This window comes from Sabethes cyaneus, chromosome 2 (assembly GCF_943734655.1).
Source record: "Sabethes cyaneus chromosome 2, idSabCyanKW18_F2, whole genome shotgun sequence".
Classification (NCBI taxonomy): Eukaryota; Metazoa; Arthropoda; class Insecta; order Diptera; family Culicidae; genus Sabethes; species Sabethes cyaneus.
This window is the reverse complement of record NC_071354.1, coordinates 110705386-110723363: the sequence shown is the minus strand read 5'-3', so window position 1 is coordinate 110723363 and position 17978 is coordinate 110705386. Positions and strand designations below refer to the sequence as shown.

Here is a 17978-nt window from a genome sequence, read left to right as displayed (position 1 = left end):
TTTTAACGTAAGAACAAGAAAAAATGCTTCACAGGTGCATATAATACACGCTATGAATTAGGTATTTATTAATCCCACACTAAGCTCGCTGAACGCGGTGATAGGGGACACGACAACTATCGTTCTGATGACATTAAAAATTATCTTGTTCCCAGCCGATTTTGGGTACAATGTTTCCTTGCCTAGATTGGCAACATTACATCCAAAATGGGTCGGTAAATAGATAATTTTTGATGTAAGAACGATAACTGTTGTGTTCCCTATCACCACGTTCGGCGAGCGTAGTGCGGGATTCATAAATACACAATTCATGGTGTGTACTATAAAAAACCATATAAAAAGTATTAAAATCCATAAGAAAATTCTTCCATTAATCATATAGTTTTCGTATGAAAATTATTGGTCTTTTTTATGAAAATTATACGGGGCCGCTATAATTCCCATACGACATATATTAACATTTCATATCGTAATCGTATGATTTGCATTTGAGAAAATGTTAATTTTCATAAGAAATCTGTATGTTTTTCGATGCACGATGTATGAAAATCATAAGTTTGGTTCGATTGATTTTCATCAAAAAATCGTATGATATGCATTTGAAAAAATATTAAATTTCATAAGAAATCGCTATGTTCTTCGATACAGGATGTATGAAAATCATAAGCGTGGTTCGATTGATTATCATTAGAAAATCGTATGATTAACATAGTATTTTGCTTTGGCAAAAAAACATAAGTATTTCCTATGAAAATCTTATGTAAATTTCGCTGAGAATGCCAACTGAATCAAACCACCAAAACAATAACAAAGAGCAGGGCAGCCAGTTCACACAAGTTCCAGCATATTTAGGGTTACCAGTTGTTCAAATTAAAAACTAACCCCGTTAGTTTGCAGTTCAAACGAACGGGGGTCCGCTGTAGTTTCCCAACTAATTTGACATAAGTTTTATCCAAGTGGAGACCTTTCGCTTGGATGTCTGTTCTCTGTGGCCCAACCACGACGACACTCCCCTACACTGTTTGCTTCATCGTCAAATTTTCTTCCTGTCAGAATTTGGCAGGGGGAATCTATTTCTGTCTGTGTTACCGCAGATGGTGTTTGGTCCATGACGCTTGTACTGTCATGGACCAAACGACGTGTGATTGATTTCAAGCCAGGGGACTCGCAACTCTATTTTTGTCTGCTGCAGTTGACAGAAACTCAAACCCAAACACGCAGCGCAATTGTCGTTTGTATTGTTTTGATCCCGATAATGCATTTATCTGATTTTTAGCGTAAATAAAACAAACTAAGGGACGATTCAATAATGACGTCCACCAAATTTCTGCTTTTTTAGATACCCCCCCCCTCGCCCCTCTTTCCGATTGTGTCACAAAACTCAAACCCCCCCCCCCCTTCTGGACGTCACACAAACTCAAAATAAAAATGAAAAGCGTGTTGAAAGCAAAAAGTAGTTTATAAAATTATAAAACTAGATTAACCTTTTAAGAGTTAGAGTATGATTAAAAAACATAGAAAATGCTGCTTTTTACAGATTTTTTTATAGAACTGCTGACTTGCTTGTATGTAATTTTTTTAGTTAAGACTCAGCCATTTCTTGCAAATCGTCACAAATCAGTGAAAAAATGAAGCTTTGGTTTCAATTAAAGTAGCACCGCTTCGCTTTAAAACAAGCTTCGATCTGCGTCGGCGAAACAGGTTTCATTACATCGTGACAATATCTTAGAGTTCATTGTACTTTTCTATCAAATATTTAGTAAAAGGCTAGAAACTTTGATTGCAAACGAACTGAAATTGAGCAACTTATATTCTTTAATGTAATGCGTGATCTATCCAGTTAACATTGACAAATTGTACCTGACTTTCAAGCGACGTCTGCTGGAACAATTACCAGCTTCAATTGAAGCTTACTTGAAAGATTCTGTTCAACAATTGAAACAAGTCGCTTCTTGAGTGAAGCAAAGGTAGGAGAGAATCCGTTTCATTTAAGTGTTTCGACGATGTCGGGCCCTGCTGCGATCTTCTGAAGTAAGATAAGTTTGAAAATCGAAATAAATGCAAATTTTTGCAGCCTATGATGAAAATAAAATTTTCTTCGAAGGATGTCACATTTGCCTAGACCCCCTCCCCCCCTTTGTCACAACCTGTCACAAAATTGACACCCCGCTTCCCCCCATAAGCAATGGATGTCATTATTGAACGGTCCCTAAGAAACTTTTCGGAAGCTACATATGCAGCCAAGAGCAGCAAATCGGTGAGAAAGAAAGTAGCAAGAGCGGCATTGAAAATTATGGTCACCTGCCTGCCCCTTCACATGTGAGTTTCACAATTCCTTACCGATAGATCCCCCCTGGAATTTGGGCACATTTTAGTATTTGACAGACCAATCAGACGGTTTTATCACAGACAAACAGACATAACACTCGTTTTCCATTCTTCGTACCGATTAAACCGTCATTTCAAATTTGGGCTTAGTTGGGAATGTCTCCGTTTTGGTCAGTGGCGCTTTTTGACGAAAGAAGGGGAATTACCCATAAAAAATACTTGGTCCTTCGAGGGATTCCAATGTTGCTATTTGATATTTGGGAATGTCGATCATAGATGGTACTAGTGTTCATTTTCGTTTTTCGTTTTTTGTTATCGCCAACATAAAAAAGGAAAAATTCTGTCTTTTGATAGTCTTATTTTTTACGATAAACGAAAGACGGGAAACACGCTGCATTCATCATACTGCGCAGCATTTAATACATGGGTAGTCTCGTATAAATTTTGTTTGAAAATTTGTTGTCTACCTCTATTACCACCACTATAGGAGGCGGCTTCAGCTGACAGCTGTCGTGACAGGGATCTGCTCTCACGCCGAGGACCCGGGTTCAAATCCCAACCCCGCAGAAGTCACGAATGACATAAGCTGTTAAAGTGACTATAATCTAAAAAAATTCTGTATCCTTTCTAAAATCCCTCTCTCTTCTCTAAAATAGTCGGGTAATATTCGTTGTCCTCATTTAAGGTATAAATCAATGAAAGTGTTTCACTCTTGCAGTCGTTTCTCCTTTCAAAGAACATATTGAATATTTTTAGAGCTCTTGGTTTTTTCCCCTATAATCTTGTACATCTTCATCAACTTTTGTATTTTTAAAAGTTTCATATAAACATTTACTATTTTTACCCTTTAACACCTCGTTTTCGCATAGATATTTTATTAACGGAATTTGGTTTTGTTTGTTAAAATACCATTGCTCAATGATATTCTCGAAGTTTTCAACCATTGTTTCACATTGAGTTTTCATTTGGGTAATTTCCGCAGATGGCTTATCCCACAGTTCAAAAGGGATCCCAAGATCTACCTTAACCCCTTTGTCTACCAAGCCATGTAAAGTTTGGAACGTTTGAGACATGCCTTTCGCAAATCTTGTACTATCCTGTCGTTCTTTGTGAATATTGTACTCCAAAATACGGTCGCATACGTTTTCCAAAGATTCTAATAAACGGAGTTCGCTTCTGCGATATTCGGTACGTTTCTTTGGCTTAACGTCATCTACAGAATACCTGATAAAAAAAGAGAACAATAATATTTTGGAGTCATGGTGGACAGGTTTTTCAACATACCCGAGCTCCAACACATCGTGAGATCGTCCGGTCTCAAAAAGACGGGCTTCTAGTTCAGTAGCAAGAATCTTACAAGCTTCACATTTACTTGCATATTTTACGCCTTCGTTTTCTTCAGGACCGCAATGTACTAGAGCCACCAACAACAAAAACCATATATTCATTTTTAATCAGAACAAATAGCGTTTTGATGAGTGTATCGCCTAGACTTAGATCTTATCAATCTAGTACCTATACAGTATTTAATTAAAACCATTAAAACGTAAGATAGATAAATAAAAAGCAAGTATTTAAATATTTTTGGCTTTTGTTTTCACTGTTTTCATGCAAGTTTTGACAATTCGGCATATATAGGTATTTGTAGAGTGACTATATACAGAGTGGCGACAAGTCATCCCAAATGTATGCAATGCGGGTTTTCCAAGGTTTTTCTTTCTCTTTCCTGCATACGTGTTGGGTAGAGTGACTATAGAGTGACTATATACAGAGTGGCGACAAGTCATCCCAAATGTATGCAATGCGGTTTTTCCAAGGTTTTTCTTTCTCTTTCCTGCATACGCGTTGGATAGGCCGTCTGCTCGATTGGAATGACACTGACAGATAATTATCATTCCAATTTTGACATTGTCGCCACTCTGTATATAGTCACTCTAAGTGACTATATACGAGTGGCGACAAGTCATCCCAAATGTATGCAATGCGGGTTTTCCAAGGTTTTTCTTTCTCTTTCCTGCATACGTGTTGGGTAGGTCGCCTGCTCGATTGGAATGACACTGACAGATAATTATCATTCCAATTTTGACATTGTCGCCACTCTATACATATAGTCACTCTAGGTATTTGAGGTGTTTCAAGGGGTTTCCAACAGCAATGATTACTACGCACCTTTGAAAAAAGCGAAAAAAGTTACTTTTGATTACTTTACTGATTACCTATGATTACCAGTAATCAATCGCTTGTGATTACTATAAATTAATTATTTCTTTTTTTATTGATTAAAAAGATTTTAAATTTTAAATTCATTCATCTCTATAGCTTAGAGGTTTTACTTCACTATATAATAATTTTTGTTTCCTTAATGAATCCTAATAGTGCTTTTTCTTTTGTGTTATCATTAGCGAGAATCTCAGACAGTGTTCCATTGATACCATGCTTCTTTCTTTCTTCGTTGAAACCTCGGCATTCAGTCAGTACGTGCTCAACTGTAAGTTAAACACCACAATATTGGCAGGTTGGGGGTGGATTTTTCTCCATTAGATAGGCGTGGGGCGTCCGAGTGTGGCCTATCCATAGTCGCGTGAGGATCCGTTGTTCCGATGCACATTTACGATCTACGGATTTATTTTTTTTTTTTTTTTGACGTAGGAGTACGTCTTTGTTTACTATACTGGGACTGGGTAGCACTTTGTAAAAACGAAAAATAGAAGTGTAACGTTTGAATGAAATATTTCAAACGCTAATAGCTACTATACTACAGTATAATCAATATATATATAATGCCAGTGTCGCTGCAGTGTGCGTGGTAAACATCACACATGTTCAGATGATGTATTTACATTATATATGCAAATGTGTGTGTGCCTGAGATCATCAAAAGGGGAATCTCATTGTCAAGCTTTGACAACCAGTTTAAAATTTCAAATATGGCTGCCAAGTAATGTGATTGGAAACTTCGCTTGCTTCAAATTTCTGAAAAAATCGGTGCAAAAGGGCGCAGTTGAGGGATTCTATTCATCCGGACGAAAAGAAAAAGAACGTTTAAAAAGTATAATCAATATATATAGAATGCCAGTGTCGCTGCAGTGCGCGTGATAAACATCACACATGTTCAGATATGGCCGAAATAATCCATTTGATATGTGTTGCCGAAATTTCGAAAATGTATCTGAGTGCTATGACTTTAACATAAGTAAAACAATTTTTAAGCGTAGATTAAGTAGTAGGACCAGTCTGTACGATTAATTCGAAGACTTGTAAATAAATAATGTATTTACATTATATATGCAAATGTGTGTGTGCCTGAGATTCATCAAAAGGGGAATCTCATTGTCAAACTTTGACAACCAGTTTAAAATTTCAATTATGGCTGCCAAGTAATGTGATTGGAAACTTCGCTTGTTTCAAATTTCTGAAAAAGTCAGTGCAAAAGGGCGCAGTTGTGGGATTCTATTCATCCGGACGAAAAGAAAAGGAACGTTTAAAACTATTTCACTGGCATAAAAACACAGCGGAGAACGCACTGATGACAGCACCAACCAGCGCACAGATAAAGAACAGATAAATAACAATGAGCAACTTTGACAACGAAGTTCCCGATTCACAGACTTGATACAGATTGTTGACATCATGTTTACCACAATGAGTCCTATAGAAAAACAGCGACACTGGCATTCTATATATATATATATTGATTCTACTGTTTAAAACCATTTCACTGGCATTAGAGTGACTGTATACAGAGTGGCGACAAGTCATCCCAAATGTATGCAATGCGGTTTTTCCAAGGTTTTTCTTTCTCTTTCCTGCATACGCGTTGGATAGGTCATCTGCTCGATTGGAATGACACTGACAGATAATTATCATTCCAATTTTGACATTGTCGCCACTCTGTATATAGTCACTCTAACTGGCATAAAAACACAGCGGAGAACGCACTGATGACAGCACCAACCAGCGCACAGATACAGAACAGATAAATAACTATGAGCAACTTTGACAATGAAGTTCCCGATTCACAGACTTGATACAGATTGTTAGCATCATGTTTACCACAATGAGTCCTATAGAAAAACAGCGACACTGGCATTCTTTATATATTGATTCTACTTATACTACTGAACGAAACATAACAGTTAATATGTCGTTGGATAGATAAAATGTCCAGCAATTTTATAGTAACATATTAATAATATTTTTTTATACGCTAAATAGTGAAAATGTGTGTAAAGTTTTAAGGTCGAATTTTCCCATACATTTCCCTTGTGATCGCCTAGCTTCACAGGCACGGACGACAATTAGATACACCAAAGGATTTGGATCCAAATGATAACCTTTGAGACCACTTTGTAAGCCACACCCCTTTTCCAATCCAATTGGCAACATCGATGGCTATTGACGGCAACACCGACCCCGAAGACAAGCGGAATCAGCGGGCAATGGCCAACGTGAATCCCACACGATGCACTTTACGTTATATTTGGCATTATCCCCATCGCAGACATGCGAAATTGTTCGATAGCTTGCTCAATCAGTGTCGGACAATCATTTAAGCAGCAGCAGCCGATATGGTTTCCTTCACCACCCACACTAGCTTACAAGTAGCAGCGGCAGTGCCAGTGACTATAAAATGGTACACTTGGTTCGCCGCTTGCTCATTTATCGCACGATCGCACTGACGGACGGTCAGTATTTTGATAAAACTAATCTATTACTACTTTACAGTGATTTGGTATTTCCTATCACTCCTGTATTAGCGGGCAACCATCATCCTAGAGTCTAAAGGACCGAATAGCGACATCCATCTATATATTGGCAATAGTAATTATAGTACTGATTTTTAAGAAGTACTATCAGCTCAAACATAGTTCTTTTCAGGGCCACCAAACAATTTCAAACGGTTTTTTTCAAAACCACCATTGATTCAATGAAGAATTAAATCAGAATATTTCGCTCTTCTTTTACAAATAAACACTCAAACAATGATACTCACAGATACTCAAATATGCATATGCCATAAATGCAGTTTGCATTAGTCTTTGATCTAATGATCAGACATAAAGTTATACTTCATCGATTAAAACATGTTATCAATGTAATGAGTATTATATGACATAGTCCTACGTCACCCTTTCGTACAACCCTTAGGGCTGTATACCTTGTAGTTTTTTGTTCGCGTATGATGTCTTCGGAGGGGATAGGTATGTTTAATGCCGTATTTTTTCTTCCTTGGTTTGCTAGGGTGTCTGCTTCCTCATTTTCTGGTATGCCTGCATGCCCAGGTATCCAGCAGAAAGTAATTTTGCGTTTTAAAAGTTCTCGTTCAGTTGATTGGATCCAGGGGTGCTTGAATTTTCCGCTGTGGAGTGCATCGAGGCAGCTAGCTGAGTCAGTTAAGGGCCAAACAGAATGCTGCGTGAATGCGTCCGTCAGCGGTATTCTGGCAGTTTTCCCATGGGTTTACTGTCAAATTGACGCTGACGGATGCGTTGACGTAGCATTCTGTTTGGGCCTAACAGAGGATAAGGATAACAGAGAGGGAAGATAAAAAGGATAAACATATATTTTTCCCATTTTCTATGTTTGACGTTTTACCGTTACGCAACAGGCGTTACGTTTTATGCATTTGTAAATCTCCAAGCACTAATGTAGCCGGATATTTCGCCAAAACCGGCTTTTTAATTCGCTATGACGGCACCTCTTTTACACTTACAGAACTGCCCGTAGCTGAATGCGTGAAAATTATTTCCGACATGTTTCTGTCTTTTGCACTCATTAACAAATCGCTATTCTGCTTCACGCAAACTCGAAACTAATGAAGGTGTCTCCACTGCGGCGCCGTCATAGCGAATAGCGTTTTATAAGCATATCCAGCTTTTTACGAGCCATAATGGCGCAGGCGTTCGTAATATTTGAACAGCATTTTTGACATTTCCCTTGTACATCGCACGTTTTCTTTCCGTACATTCCTTTAGTTTTACCGTGAACGCGCGGAAAGCAAACGTGCGATGTATTAGGGAAATGTCAAAAATGCTGTCCAAATATTACGAACACGTCCGCCATTATGGCTCGTAAAAAGCTGGATAGATCAGTGCTGCACGATATGGTGTGCACCATAGGCTAATAAAAAGTTATATTTCTGCTTCTTTAAGTGCTCACTGGTTACTTGGGTCATCACTGTGTTTTCATGCCAGTGAAATGTTTTTAAACGTTCTTTTTCTTTTCATCTGGATGAATTGAATCTCACAACTGCGTCCTTTTGCACCGATTTTTTCAGAAATTTGAAGACAGCGAAGTTTCCAATCACATTACTTGGCAGCCATATTTGAAATTTTAAACTGGTTGTCAAAGTTTGACAATGAGATTCCCGTTTTGATGAATCTCAGGCACACACACATATGCATATAATGTAAATACATCATCTGAACATGTGTGATGTTTGCCACGCGCACTGCAGTGACACTGGCGTTCTATATATATTGATTATACTGCTGCAATTTATGCAAAACTCTTTAGCAGAACATTGTATTGTATCGTCGATTTGGTGGCATTCAGAGCAATTATTACACCTAGTGGGACCAGGGCAGTTTTTCCTGGCGTGACCATAAGAGAAGCAGCCATAACATAAAAGTGGGTTTGGATAGTAGGGTCTTGTTGGACACCGGATGACTCCAACATTTACATGGTCGGGGTATGTAGTTTTTCCGAACGTTAGAATCAGAGTTGGTGTGTTAATTTCGCATTCTTTTTCCTTTCTTTTGATGCATCTAACTTCCACAACATCCTGCTCTTTGAGGTTAAGACAAATATTCGCTTCGTCGACGTCGATCAATTCACTAAATGAAATTGCACATTTACATCTATTAAGTGTGGAGTGTTTCTGCACAATGATCTCTGTTCCATCTATTAGATTGGTCATTTTCAATAATTTTTTGACTTGGGCAGGTTTTCGTACACGTAGCGCGTAGCGGGTCATATTTGCTTCGCTGAAACCACCTTCGATATTTCCGCCTGCAACTCTTTTAATTGAATCGCCGACGATAAATACATTGGGCAGTTTAATCACAGAGAACAGATTAACAGGCTCGAAGGAAGTAATCGATTTTTTGTGTGTAAAATCCACCCCATCGACATCTCTATATCGAGCTGCAGTGAACGTCAGCGACATCATGTCCTGGGCTCAAAATTTGACAGCGGGCTCAAATCAGACTGCTGCCAGTTGAGTGAAACGCAGTGCTGACATGCTATCTCATTTTCACACACACGAGATGTTGGCGGCGAAAACATGGTTGCATGCCGATGGGGTGGTAAAATTTGTTGGTGGCGCCCTTCAGAAATAGTTTGCCAAACGCATAAAAAAATATCCACGTACCTTTATCAAAATTTCTTTGTGCTGGAGTTACATAGCAGCGATGGCAGCGACATCAAGATTTAGTTTGCCACTTACTGCTCGAGGGGTGCTCTATTGAAGGATTACTCGTAGATTACATAAAAACCTTTTACACACTTTTTGTCGATTACCTGGTAGTCTGTTCTCTGTGGTTTAACTTTATTCACCGTTTCCAGTTGCAGTATGGTTAGTTGACTGAATTCGTTTCGAGTGTCCATGAATTCCGGTACTAGCCGACCCCAAAGAGAACAGAACAGAGAACAGAGAACAGGCTCGAAGGAAGTAATCGATTTTTGTGTGTAAAATCTGTCGGTGGCGCCCTCCAGAAATAGTTTTCCAAGCGCATCAAAAAATATCCATGTACCTTTATCAATATTTCTTTGTGCTGGAGTTACATAGCAGCGATGGCAGCGACATCAAGATTTAGTTTGCCACTTACTGCTCGAGGGGTTCTCTATTGAAGGATTACTCGTAGATTACATAAAAACCTTTTACACACGTTTTGTCGATTACCTGTGGTAGTCTGTTCTCTGTGCCGCGAATACAACGCATATTCGCTAGGACAGGACGTGCCATCTGGCTTCTTACTCTTCTTTTCATTATGACCGCCATCCCGATTGAATATTCTTTGTACACTCTGCACCACTGTTGCCTGCACATATTGTTTTAAGAATAACTTCGTTTGCCGAAAATCAGCTCCCGAATACGCCACAGTTAATGCGACCAAAATCATGTTTTGCATTTTATTTTGAATATTAAAATTCGTGTACAAACAAAACTAATATAAAACCAAGCATAGAACTACAGAATACAAAAGAAATTAAAATTGGGAAATAATAACTTATTGACGTATTCCCACTAATGAGTTTCAGCAACACTGAAAGCGATACCGCGTTATATTTTCCAGTCAACGGTTGCTCGTTACTTTCAGCCAATCAGAAATTGGGTCGATTTTGGGTCAACGCCGCGGTTGACACTTGGCACGTCCTGTCCTAGCATATTCGCAGTGAGTCAGGTAACACAGTAGCCACATTTTTCTCCGTGTATACTTCATAAATAGAACAAACTTCAAGGGTAGAGTGACTATATACTATATATACTATATACTATATAGTCACTCTATTCAAGGGTATGTAATCATGCTATCTCTTTCTCATGTAGGAGTGAAGAGAGCATCCTTAACTAGTTCGCCGGCAATTAGAATTTCCATTGAATAAAGCGTTAGCCGTCACTCGGACCGAAACGTCAGAAAAAACGGTTACACTGCAATCTAGAGTGACTATATACAGAGTGGCGACAATGTCAAAATTGGAATGATAATTATCTGTCAGTGTCATTCCAATCGAGCAGACAACCTATCCAACGCGTATGCAGGAAAGAGAAAGAAAAACCTTGGAAAAGCCGCATTGCATACATTTGGGATGACTTGTCGCCACTCTGTATATAGTCACTCTACTGCAATCATATGCATTTGACGTTCGTTTCACACCCCTGAAATAAAACAAACTATGAAACTTTTCCGAAGCTACATATACAGGCATGAGCAGCAAATCGGTAAGAAAAAAAGTAGCAAGAGCGGCATTGAAAATTATGGTCACCTGTCTGCTCCTTCATATGTGAGTTTCACAATTCCTTACCGATAGATCCCCCCTGGTATATAGTCACTCTACACTGAAAACTGAAATTACCCAACCTGCAGTTTGAAAATACTCAACTCTTGTGTACCTTCAGCGAACTTGACGTTTGGGTAAATGGCGAACTAGAACCTAGGTAATTTCAACGCAAAATTTGTGTGAGTATCGCATTCCGTATTTTTGGGTTATTTAGGACTTGTTGGTTTTGTCTTGTTTTGTCGTGTATAGCTTGTTCGATCGTCGGCCGGCTGTCAAACGTTTTCGCGATTTGTTTATTTCCAAATGTGCGGCTAGCTACCGCGGCTACGTGTTGTTTTAATTGTTTGAATTTTTAATATTACGCAGTGATTTTCGGAGGTTTTGAATTGTGTTTGCGGTCACAGTGTTGAACGCAAAATATTGAGGAAGAGTTCATAATGTTTGATGTACCGCTGCTGCTGGTAAGTTGTTTCCTTCCTTTGGATTTTATTTTTTCGATCTTTCACGTCCCATTTCTGTTACAGTTGCTGTTGGTGCCGTCCGCTGCACCGCTTTTCCTGAGCCTGTCTGCCCGTAACCAACTAGTCAGAACGGAACGTTGAGAAGATCCGGCAAAGCATACAACATTCGGAAGTTTGTTACCGGCTATCGTCTGTTTCCTGCTAGAGGAGTCAGTATTCCAGCATCACGTATAGCTTGACGGACACGGAACTGGTTGCTGCTCGGTGCCATATAGGTAGATTTTTGTTTATTAAGTTATCTATATTTTCAGACTCAATTGTAGCAATTATTACGAAGCCGCATTTTCTTATTTTGAATATATCTAGAAGGAGTAATTTGCTTTAATTAGCAGGGCTTTCAAAGTTTTTAAATAAGGATTTATAGTCTTTTAAAAAATGAGGCACTTTTTTATTTGTTATTTTATGTTGCGGGGTTGAGGTGCGTTCACCAAAATTTCTTCGCTGCTAGGGAAGATTAGAGATATGTGTTCCAAATTATAATTAGTCTTCTCATTACCAAATGGAAGCAAATTTGGCATGTGAGGGTTTTACGAGGCAGGATTTTTCTATGGTGAATTAGGTCCCCTCATTTAGGAGGGGGGCTCCTATACAGATGAATCATAAATTTCTGTATAACTCGTGAACTAATTAAGCAAATGGAACCAGATTTGGCATGTGATGGTTTTACGAGGCAGGATTTTTTTTTGGTGAATTGAGACCCCCTATGCAATTCTTAAGGCGGCGGTTCACTATACGATACTTATACGGAATATATAATACTTCGGCGGAACTATACTTAGGTCAGGAGAAGGGTCTTCATTTATCACATCAAAGACGAATTGATTGGTATTATTTACAGTAAGCGCTAACATTCCGGATATATCCGGTTAGTACGCTCTCTAATCAATGCAGTTATAAGACTGAAGTTTATTGAGTAAAACGGGTTAATATTTTTTGAAACGATGGTTCTACAATTGATGAAGGGAATGTAATGAAGAAGGATTTTTTTGAATGGAGGGGAAAGAGTATAAAGGTGAGAGGAGGGTTTTTTTGTATGGGCTTATCACTCTGACCACAACATTATTGATTACATTACATCAGGGGGGTTATTGCTAGCTACGCGTAAAAAGTTGTCTCTTGGATTTTTCGTCAATATTTAACGTAGAAAATTAGATATGAGACCCGTTATATGGTTTTATATGTATTTCTAAAAAAGGAGGTTGAAGGAAACAAACGGTCTGGTATTCCAACATTAGTTCAACTATGTTTTCGGAGAGGAGAACGGCAAAAATGTATCGATTATTAACTAAATCTTCTATATAAAAATGGATTTCTGTCTGTCTGTCTGTCGAGATGTTCCTTATAGAATCAAAAACTACCAAACCAATCGGCGTGAAAATTTGCATGTAGAGGTTTTTGGGGCCAGGAAAGATTTTAGTGATGGTTAGAGACTCCTCCCCCCACTAAGAGGGGGGCCTCCCATGCAAATAAAACCAAAATTTCTGCATAACTCGAGAACTAATCATGCCAATTGAATAAAATTTGGCATGCGGGTGTTTTTGATGACAAGAAATTATTCTATGGTAAATTGGGACCCCTCCCCTTTTTAGAAAGGGACTTTTAGAATGACTCCTCTCTCCTTTAAGAGGGGAGGCTCCATATATATGAAGTACAAATTTCCTCATAACTCGAGAACTAATCAAGCAAATGGAACAAAATGTGGCATGTGAAAGTTTTCGAGGGCAAGAATATTTTCTATGATGAATTAGGACCCCTCCCCACTTTAAGTGGGGGGGGCTCCTACACAAACGAAATACAAATTTCCTCATAACTCGAGAACTAATCAAGCAAATGAAACCAAATTTGGCATGTGGGTGTTTTTAGAGACAATTTTTTTTCTATGATGAATTGGGATTCCTCCCCAATTTAGGAGGGGGGCTCCTGTACCAATGAAATACAAATTTCCTCATAACTCGAGAACTAATCAAGCAAACGGAACAAAATTTGGCTTGTGAAAGTTTTCGAGGGCAACAATATTTTCTATGGTGAATTAGGACCCCGCCCCACTTTGAGAGAGGGGGCTCCTATACAAACGAAATGCAAATTTTATCAACTCGAGCACTAATCCAGCAAATAAAACCAAATTTGGCATGTGGGTGTTTTGGAGGCAAGAATTTTTTCTATGATGAATTAGGACCCCTCCTCACTTTGGGAGGGGGAGGCTCCTATACAAATGAAATACAAATTTCCTCATAACTCGAGAAATAATCAAGCAAATAGAACCAAATTTTGCATGTGGAGGCTTTTGGAGGCAAGAATATTTTCTATGGTGAATTAGGACACCTCCCCACTTTAAGAGGGGGGGCTTCTACACAAATGGAATACAAATTTCCTCATAATTTGAGAACTCATTAAGCAAATGGAACCATATTTGGCATGTGTGTGTTTTTGGAGGCAACACTTTTTCTATGATGAATTAAGAACCCTTACCTTTTTAGGAGGGGGGGTTCCCATACAAACGAAATACAAATTTCCTCATTACTCTAGAACTAACCAAGCAAATGGAACCAAATTTAGCATGTTGGTGTTTTTGTAGACAAGAATATTTTCTATGGTGAGTTAGGACCCCTCCCCACTTTAGGAGGAGGGGCTCCTACACTAAAAAAAATCAGCACGTCAAGTTTACGTGAAAATATAGGTAATTCTCATCCATCACACTTTTCATGTAACATTCACGTGAATTGTTGGTAACTCGCACTCATACTAACCAGTTTACGTGCGATCCCGGTAAGTTGTATCAATTTTCCCATTAACTAGTACATGAAGCTCATGTAAGTTGCTGTACAAAAGTTTACATGATTTTTCACGTGGATGCGACGTGCCGATTATTTTGAGTGTATGCAAATGAAAAACAAATTTCCTCATAATTCGAGAACTAATTAAGCAAATAGAACCAAATTTGACATGTAAGTGGTTTTGGAGACAAGATTTTTTTCTATGGTGAATTGAGACCCCTCTCCTCTTTAGAAAGCGAGTTATGACCCATCTCCCCTTTAAGAGGGTGGGCTTCCATACAAATGAAATGCAAATTTCCTCTTATCTCGAGAACTATTCAAGTAAATGGAACAAAATTTGGCATGTGGGGCTTTTAGGGGGCAGAAATTTTTTCTATGGTGAATTAAGACCCCTCCCCTGTTTAGTAGGGGGGGCTCCTATACAAATGAAATTCAAATTTCCTTATAACTTGAGAACTAATCAAGCAAATGGAACCAAATTTGGCTTGTGGGAGATTTTGAAGTCTTGAATTTATCTTATGATAGTTAGAGACCTGTCACCTCTGTGGTAGGGAGATATGGACTCATACAAATAAAACAGAAATTTTTGCGAAACTCAAAAACTAATCGAACTCGAGAAATTCGAGACTCTTCCATAAAACATTAGTCATTAACAAGACCACAAAAACTATCTGTAGTAACTCTAGATCATTCAGGATGAGACGGCCGCGAGTGTTGCCGGCGACCCGCCGTCGGAAGCGCCGCCCACTGTGGGAAGGCAACTCCCCGCAGAAATCACTACTGTCTAGGTTTATTTGTTTTCCTAGGTTTCCTGGAACGAGCGACAGCGAGTAAGGAGAGGATCGCGAAATGGTACTTTCCACAAAAAAGTTTTCCGTGAAATGGTACATTCCGCTTAAGGTTTTTCGCAAAATGATATTCGGCGAAATGTTGTACAATCATGGCGAATATTACTATCTGCTTTCTGGCTATGCAATGAGGGGACAGGGGAGTTGTTTTCTACTTTACTGTGAGGAAAAATTGCAAATTTGTATATTAAACTACCCATTCCTGGTAACTAATAAGCCTTAACGTAGGCAGCAAATCAGCGTATCTGGCATTTTATACTGCACGTTATTGTATGTTAGCTTTTTGACTGGATAGGTGTTGTAAATTGGCATCCAAAATGGTATTCAAATTCTTCGTGTTGGTAATTAGCTGTAAATTAGCATTGTCAGCACTATAAGAAGGTTGTCAGTAAAGTAGCTGTATATTTTGCCAAAATAGCATTTAAGTAGCATTTAAGGTGACTTAAATGCTTATTGGCTTATATTTGAATAGCATTGGTGATGCTTATTGGTTAGCTGGGATGCTTTCATAGTTACGTAACAGCCAAAATGAATCATCTAAGGTTGAACTCCTCAGAAACTTGCAAAACTCGGGATTGTGACAAAGATCATCCGTGATTCATGATTTATGTATAACACAGGTTAATTTGTGGCAATACGAAGTTTGTCGGGTCAGCTAGTATATATATATATACATATGTTCACGAACAAACACAATAAAACCTTGATACTTGAAACATTAAAACGTAATTTAAACGTGGAAGCACAGCCTTTATTGACTTGCATACAATTAAATAAAAAAAGGGAAAAGTAGATGTAGTATCGTAATATATTATAGATTCATAGTCTTCTAATCTAGTATTACGACCAGTTGTTGTGACTCCTATTTTTTGTGGCTGGAAGGTGCATGGGTCGAACGACGAGTGAGGAACGTGCTGCTCGAGCCAAAGATGCTGATGGGTCGAACCAAGCTATAATCTGATATTATAACCAGATTCGAACCCGCCACAATGTGGCTCACTGGTACCCGTGTACCTATAAACCACAGAGGCGCTGGACTCCAAAAAGTAACTGCTAAGTATCGGAACCTTATCTTTTCTCTTAGCGAGCTATTCAGCTTATCGCATGCCTATAATGGCGGCTGGTGGGTACAATTTTCCTTGGAGAGGATTTACAAGAAAAATCTCACATAGCCTAACCGTAAGGAGTTTATGCAGGAAATGGAGAATTGTTTTTAGTTAAAAGCTATTTTGGTTGAAATTGAGGGTTCATCAGACAAAAAAATCAAATAGAAATAATAGAAGACAAATGTACGTTGTATGTTCGAATCTCAGCTGGGAGAGGCTGTTAGAGCCCATAGAATCGAGTCTCGTCGAGACGCGGCGTGCGGGCTGCTGACAACTTATCCTGCATGATTTTCAACATCGCTCTTAAGCTGATCCGACGAATAAATATCGTAACAAGAGGTTTGATTTTCAGTAAAGGTAGCAAACTTCTTGGTTACGCAGGTGACTAGGATAGTAATGTCAGAAAATTTGCCACGGCGAAGGCCATCTGCGCTAAACTGAAAGCAGAGGTTAGGACGATTGAGCTTAAAATAAACGAAGACCAAATGCCTTTTTCACGGACGGTAATCGTTGACGGCGACGAACCAGAAGTGGTTTTTTTTCCATGTTGGGTATTTTTATCACTGCGACCATTTGTTTGATCTATTGTGATATATCCCCCATTTTACTATAGCTATGTTGTCAAGATGACGCACCACTATTAGAAGTGACCGTCATTGTTTGACTAGTAGCATTTGTCCGTACTGGGAATTGTTCTCCAAATATCACAGGGTTCTAACTGCCCTCTATCGAAGAACCTTAATCTTTTATTAAAAATTGCCGACATAACAGGTGTTCCGAGTCTTCTTTTTCTATGCCACATAAGCGACATATATCATCTTGAAATTTTCCCATAAGCTTCAGATGAAAGCGGCTCGGACAATGTCCTGTTATTAGACCAGTATAGATGCTTAGATCTTCCTTTGAAAGCTCCAGTATTTTGCGAGTCATAGAAATGTTTGAAGAGATAAACCGTTTCGACTGCCTAGCATTGAAAGTGTTATTCCAATTTGATTCCACTTTCCTACATTCCCATGCCTTCAGCTCCATTTTTAAAGCAGAAGCAGATAGGCCGCAAAAGGGCTCAGGTCCTATAAATTGATGAGAAGATCCGAGTCTTGCAAGCACATCAGCCCTTTCATTTCCATCAATTCCACAGTGACCTGGGACCCAATATAAGTTGACTTGGTTACGGCGAGATAATTTTTGGAGTGATTGAATACATTCCTAGACGTGTTTTGATGTGCATGTCGCCGACTTTAAAGCATTTAGAGCTGCTTGACTATCGGACATGATGCATATATTTGAATGTCTATAGTTTCTGCGCAAGCACACAGTAGAACACTCTAGAATTGCTTGAATTTCAGCTTGGAACACAGTTGGCCATCTACCCATAGAAATTGACATGTCTATTCCTGG

At 38.8% G+C, this 17978-nt stretch overlaps 1 protein-coding gene across 1 annotated transcript; it reads right to left on the bottom strand.

The window, feature by feature from the left end:
* Positions 1-3076: 3076 nt before the first annotated feature.
* On the bottom strand, positions 3077-3903 carry LOC128737468 (protein canopy homolog 4). The gene is made up of 2 exons (XM_053832107.1): positions 3613-3903; positions 3077-3552 (listed from the first exon to the last, which is right to left on the bottom strand). Exons 1-2 carry the CDS (start codon positions 3774-3776, stop codon positions 3081-3083), a joined length of 636 nt encoding a protein of 211 aa, XP_053688082.1. The 5' UTR covers positions 3777-3903; the 3' UTR covers positions 3077-3080.
* Positions 3904-17978: the final 14075 nt, after the last annotated feature.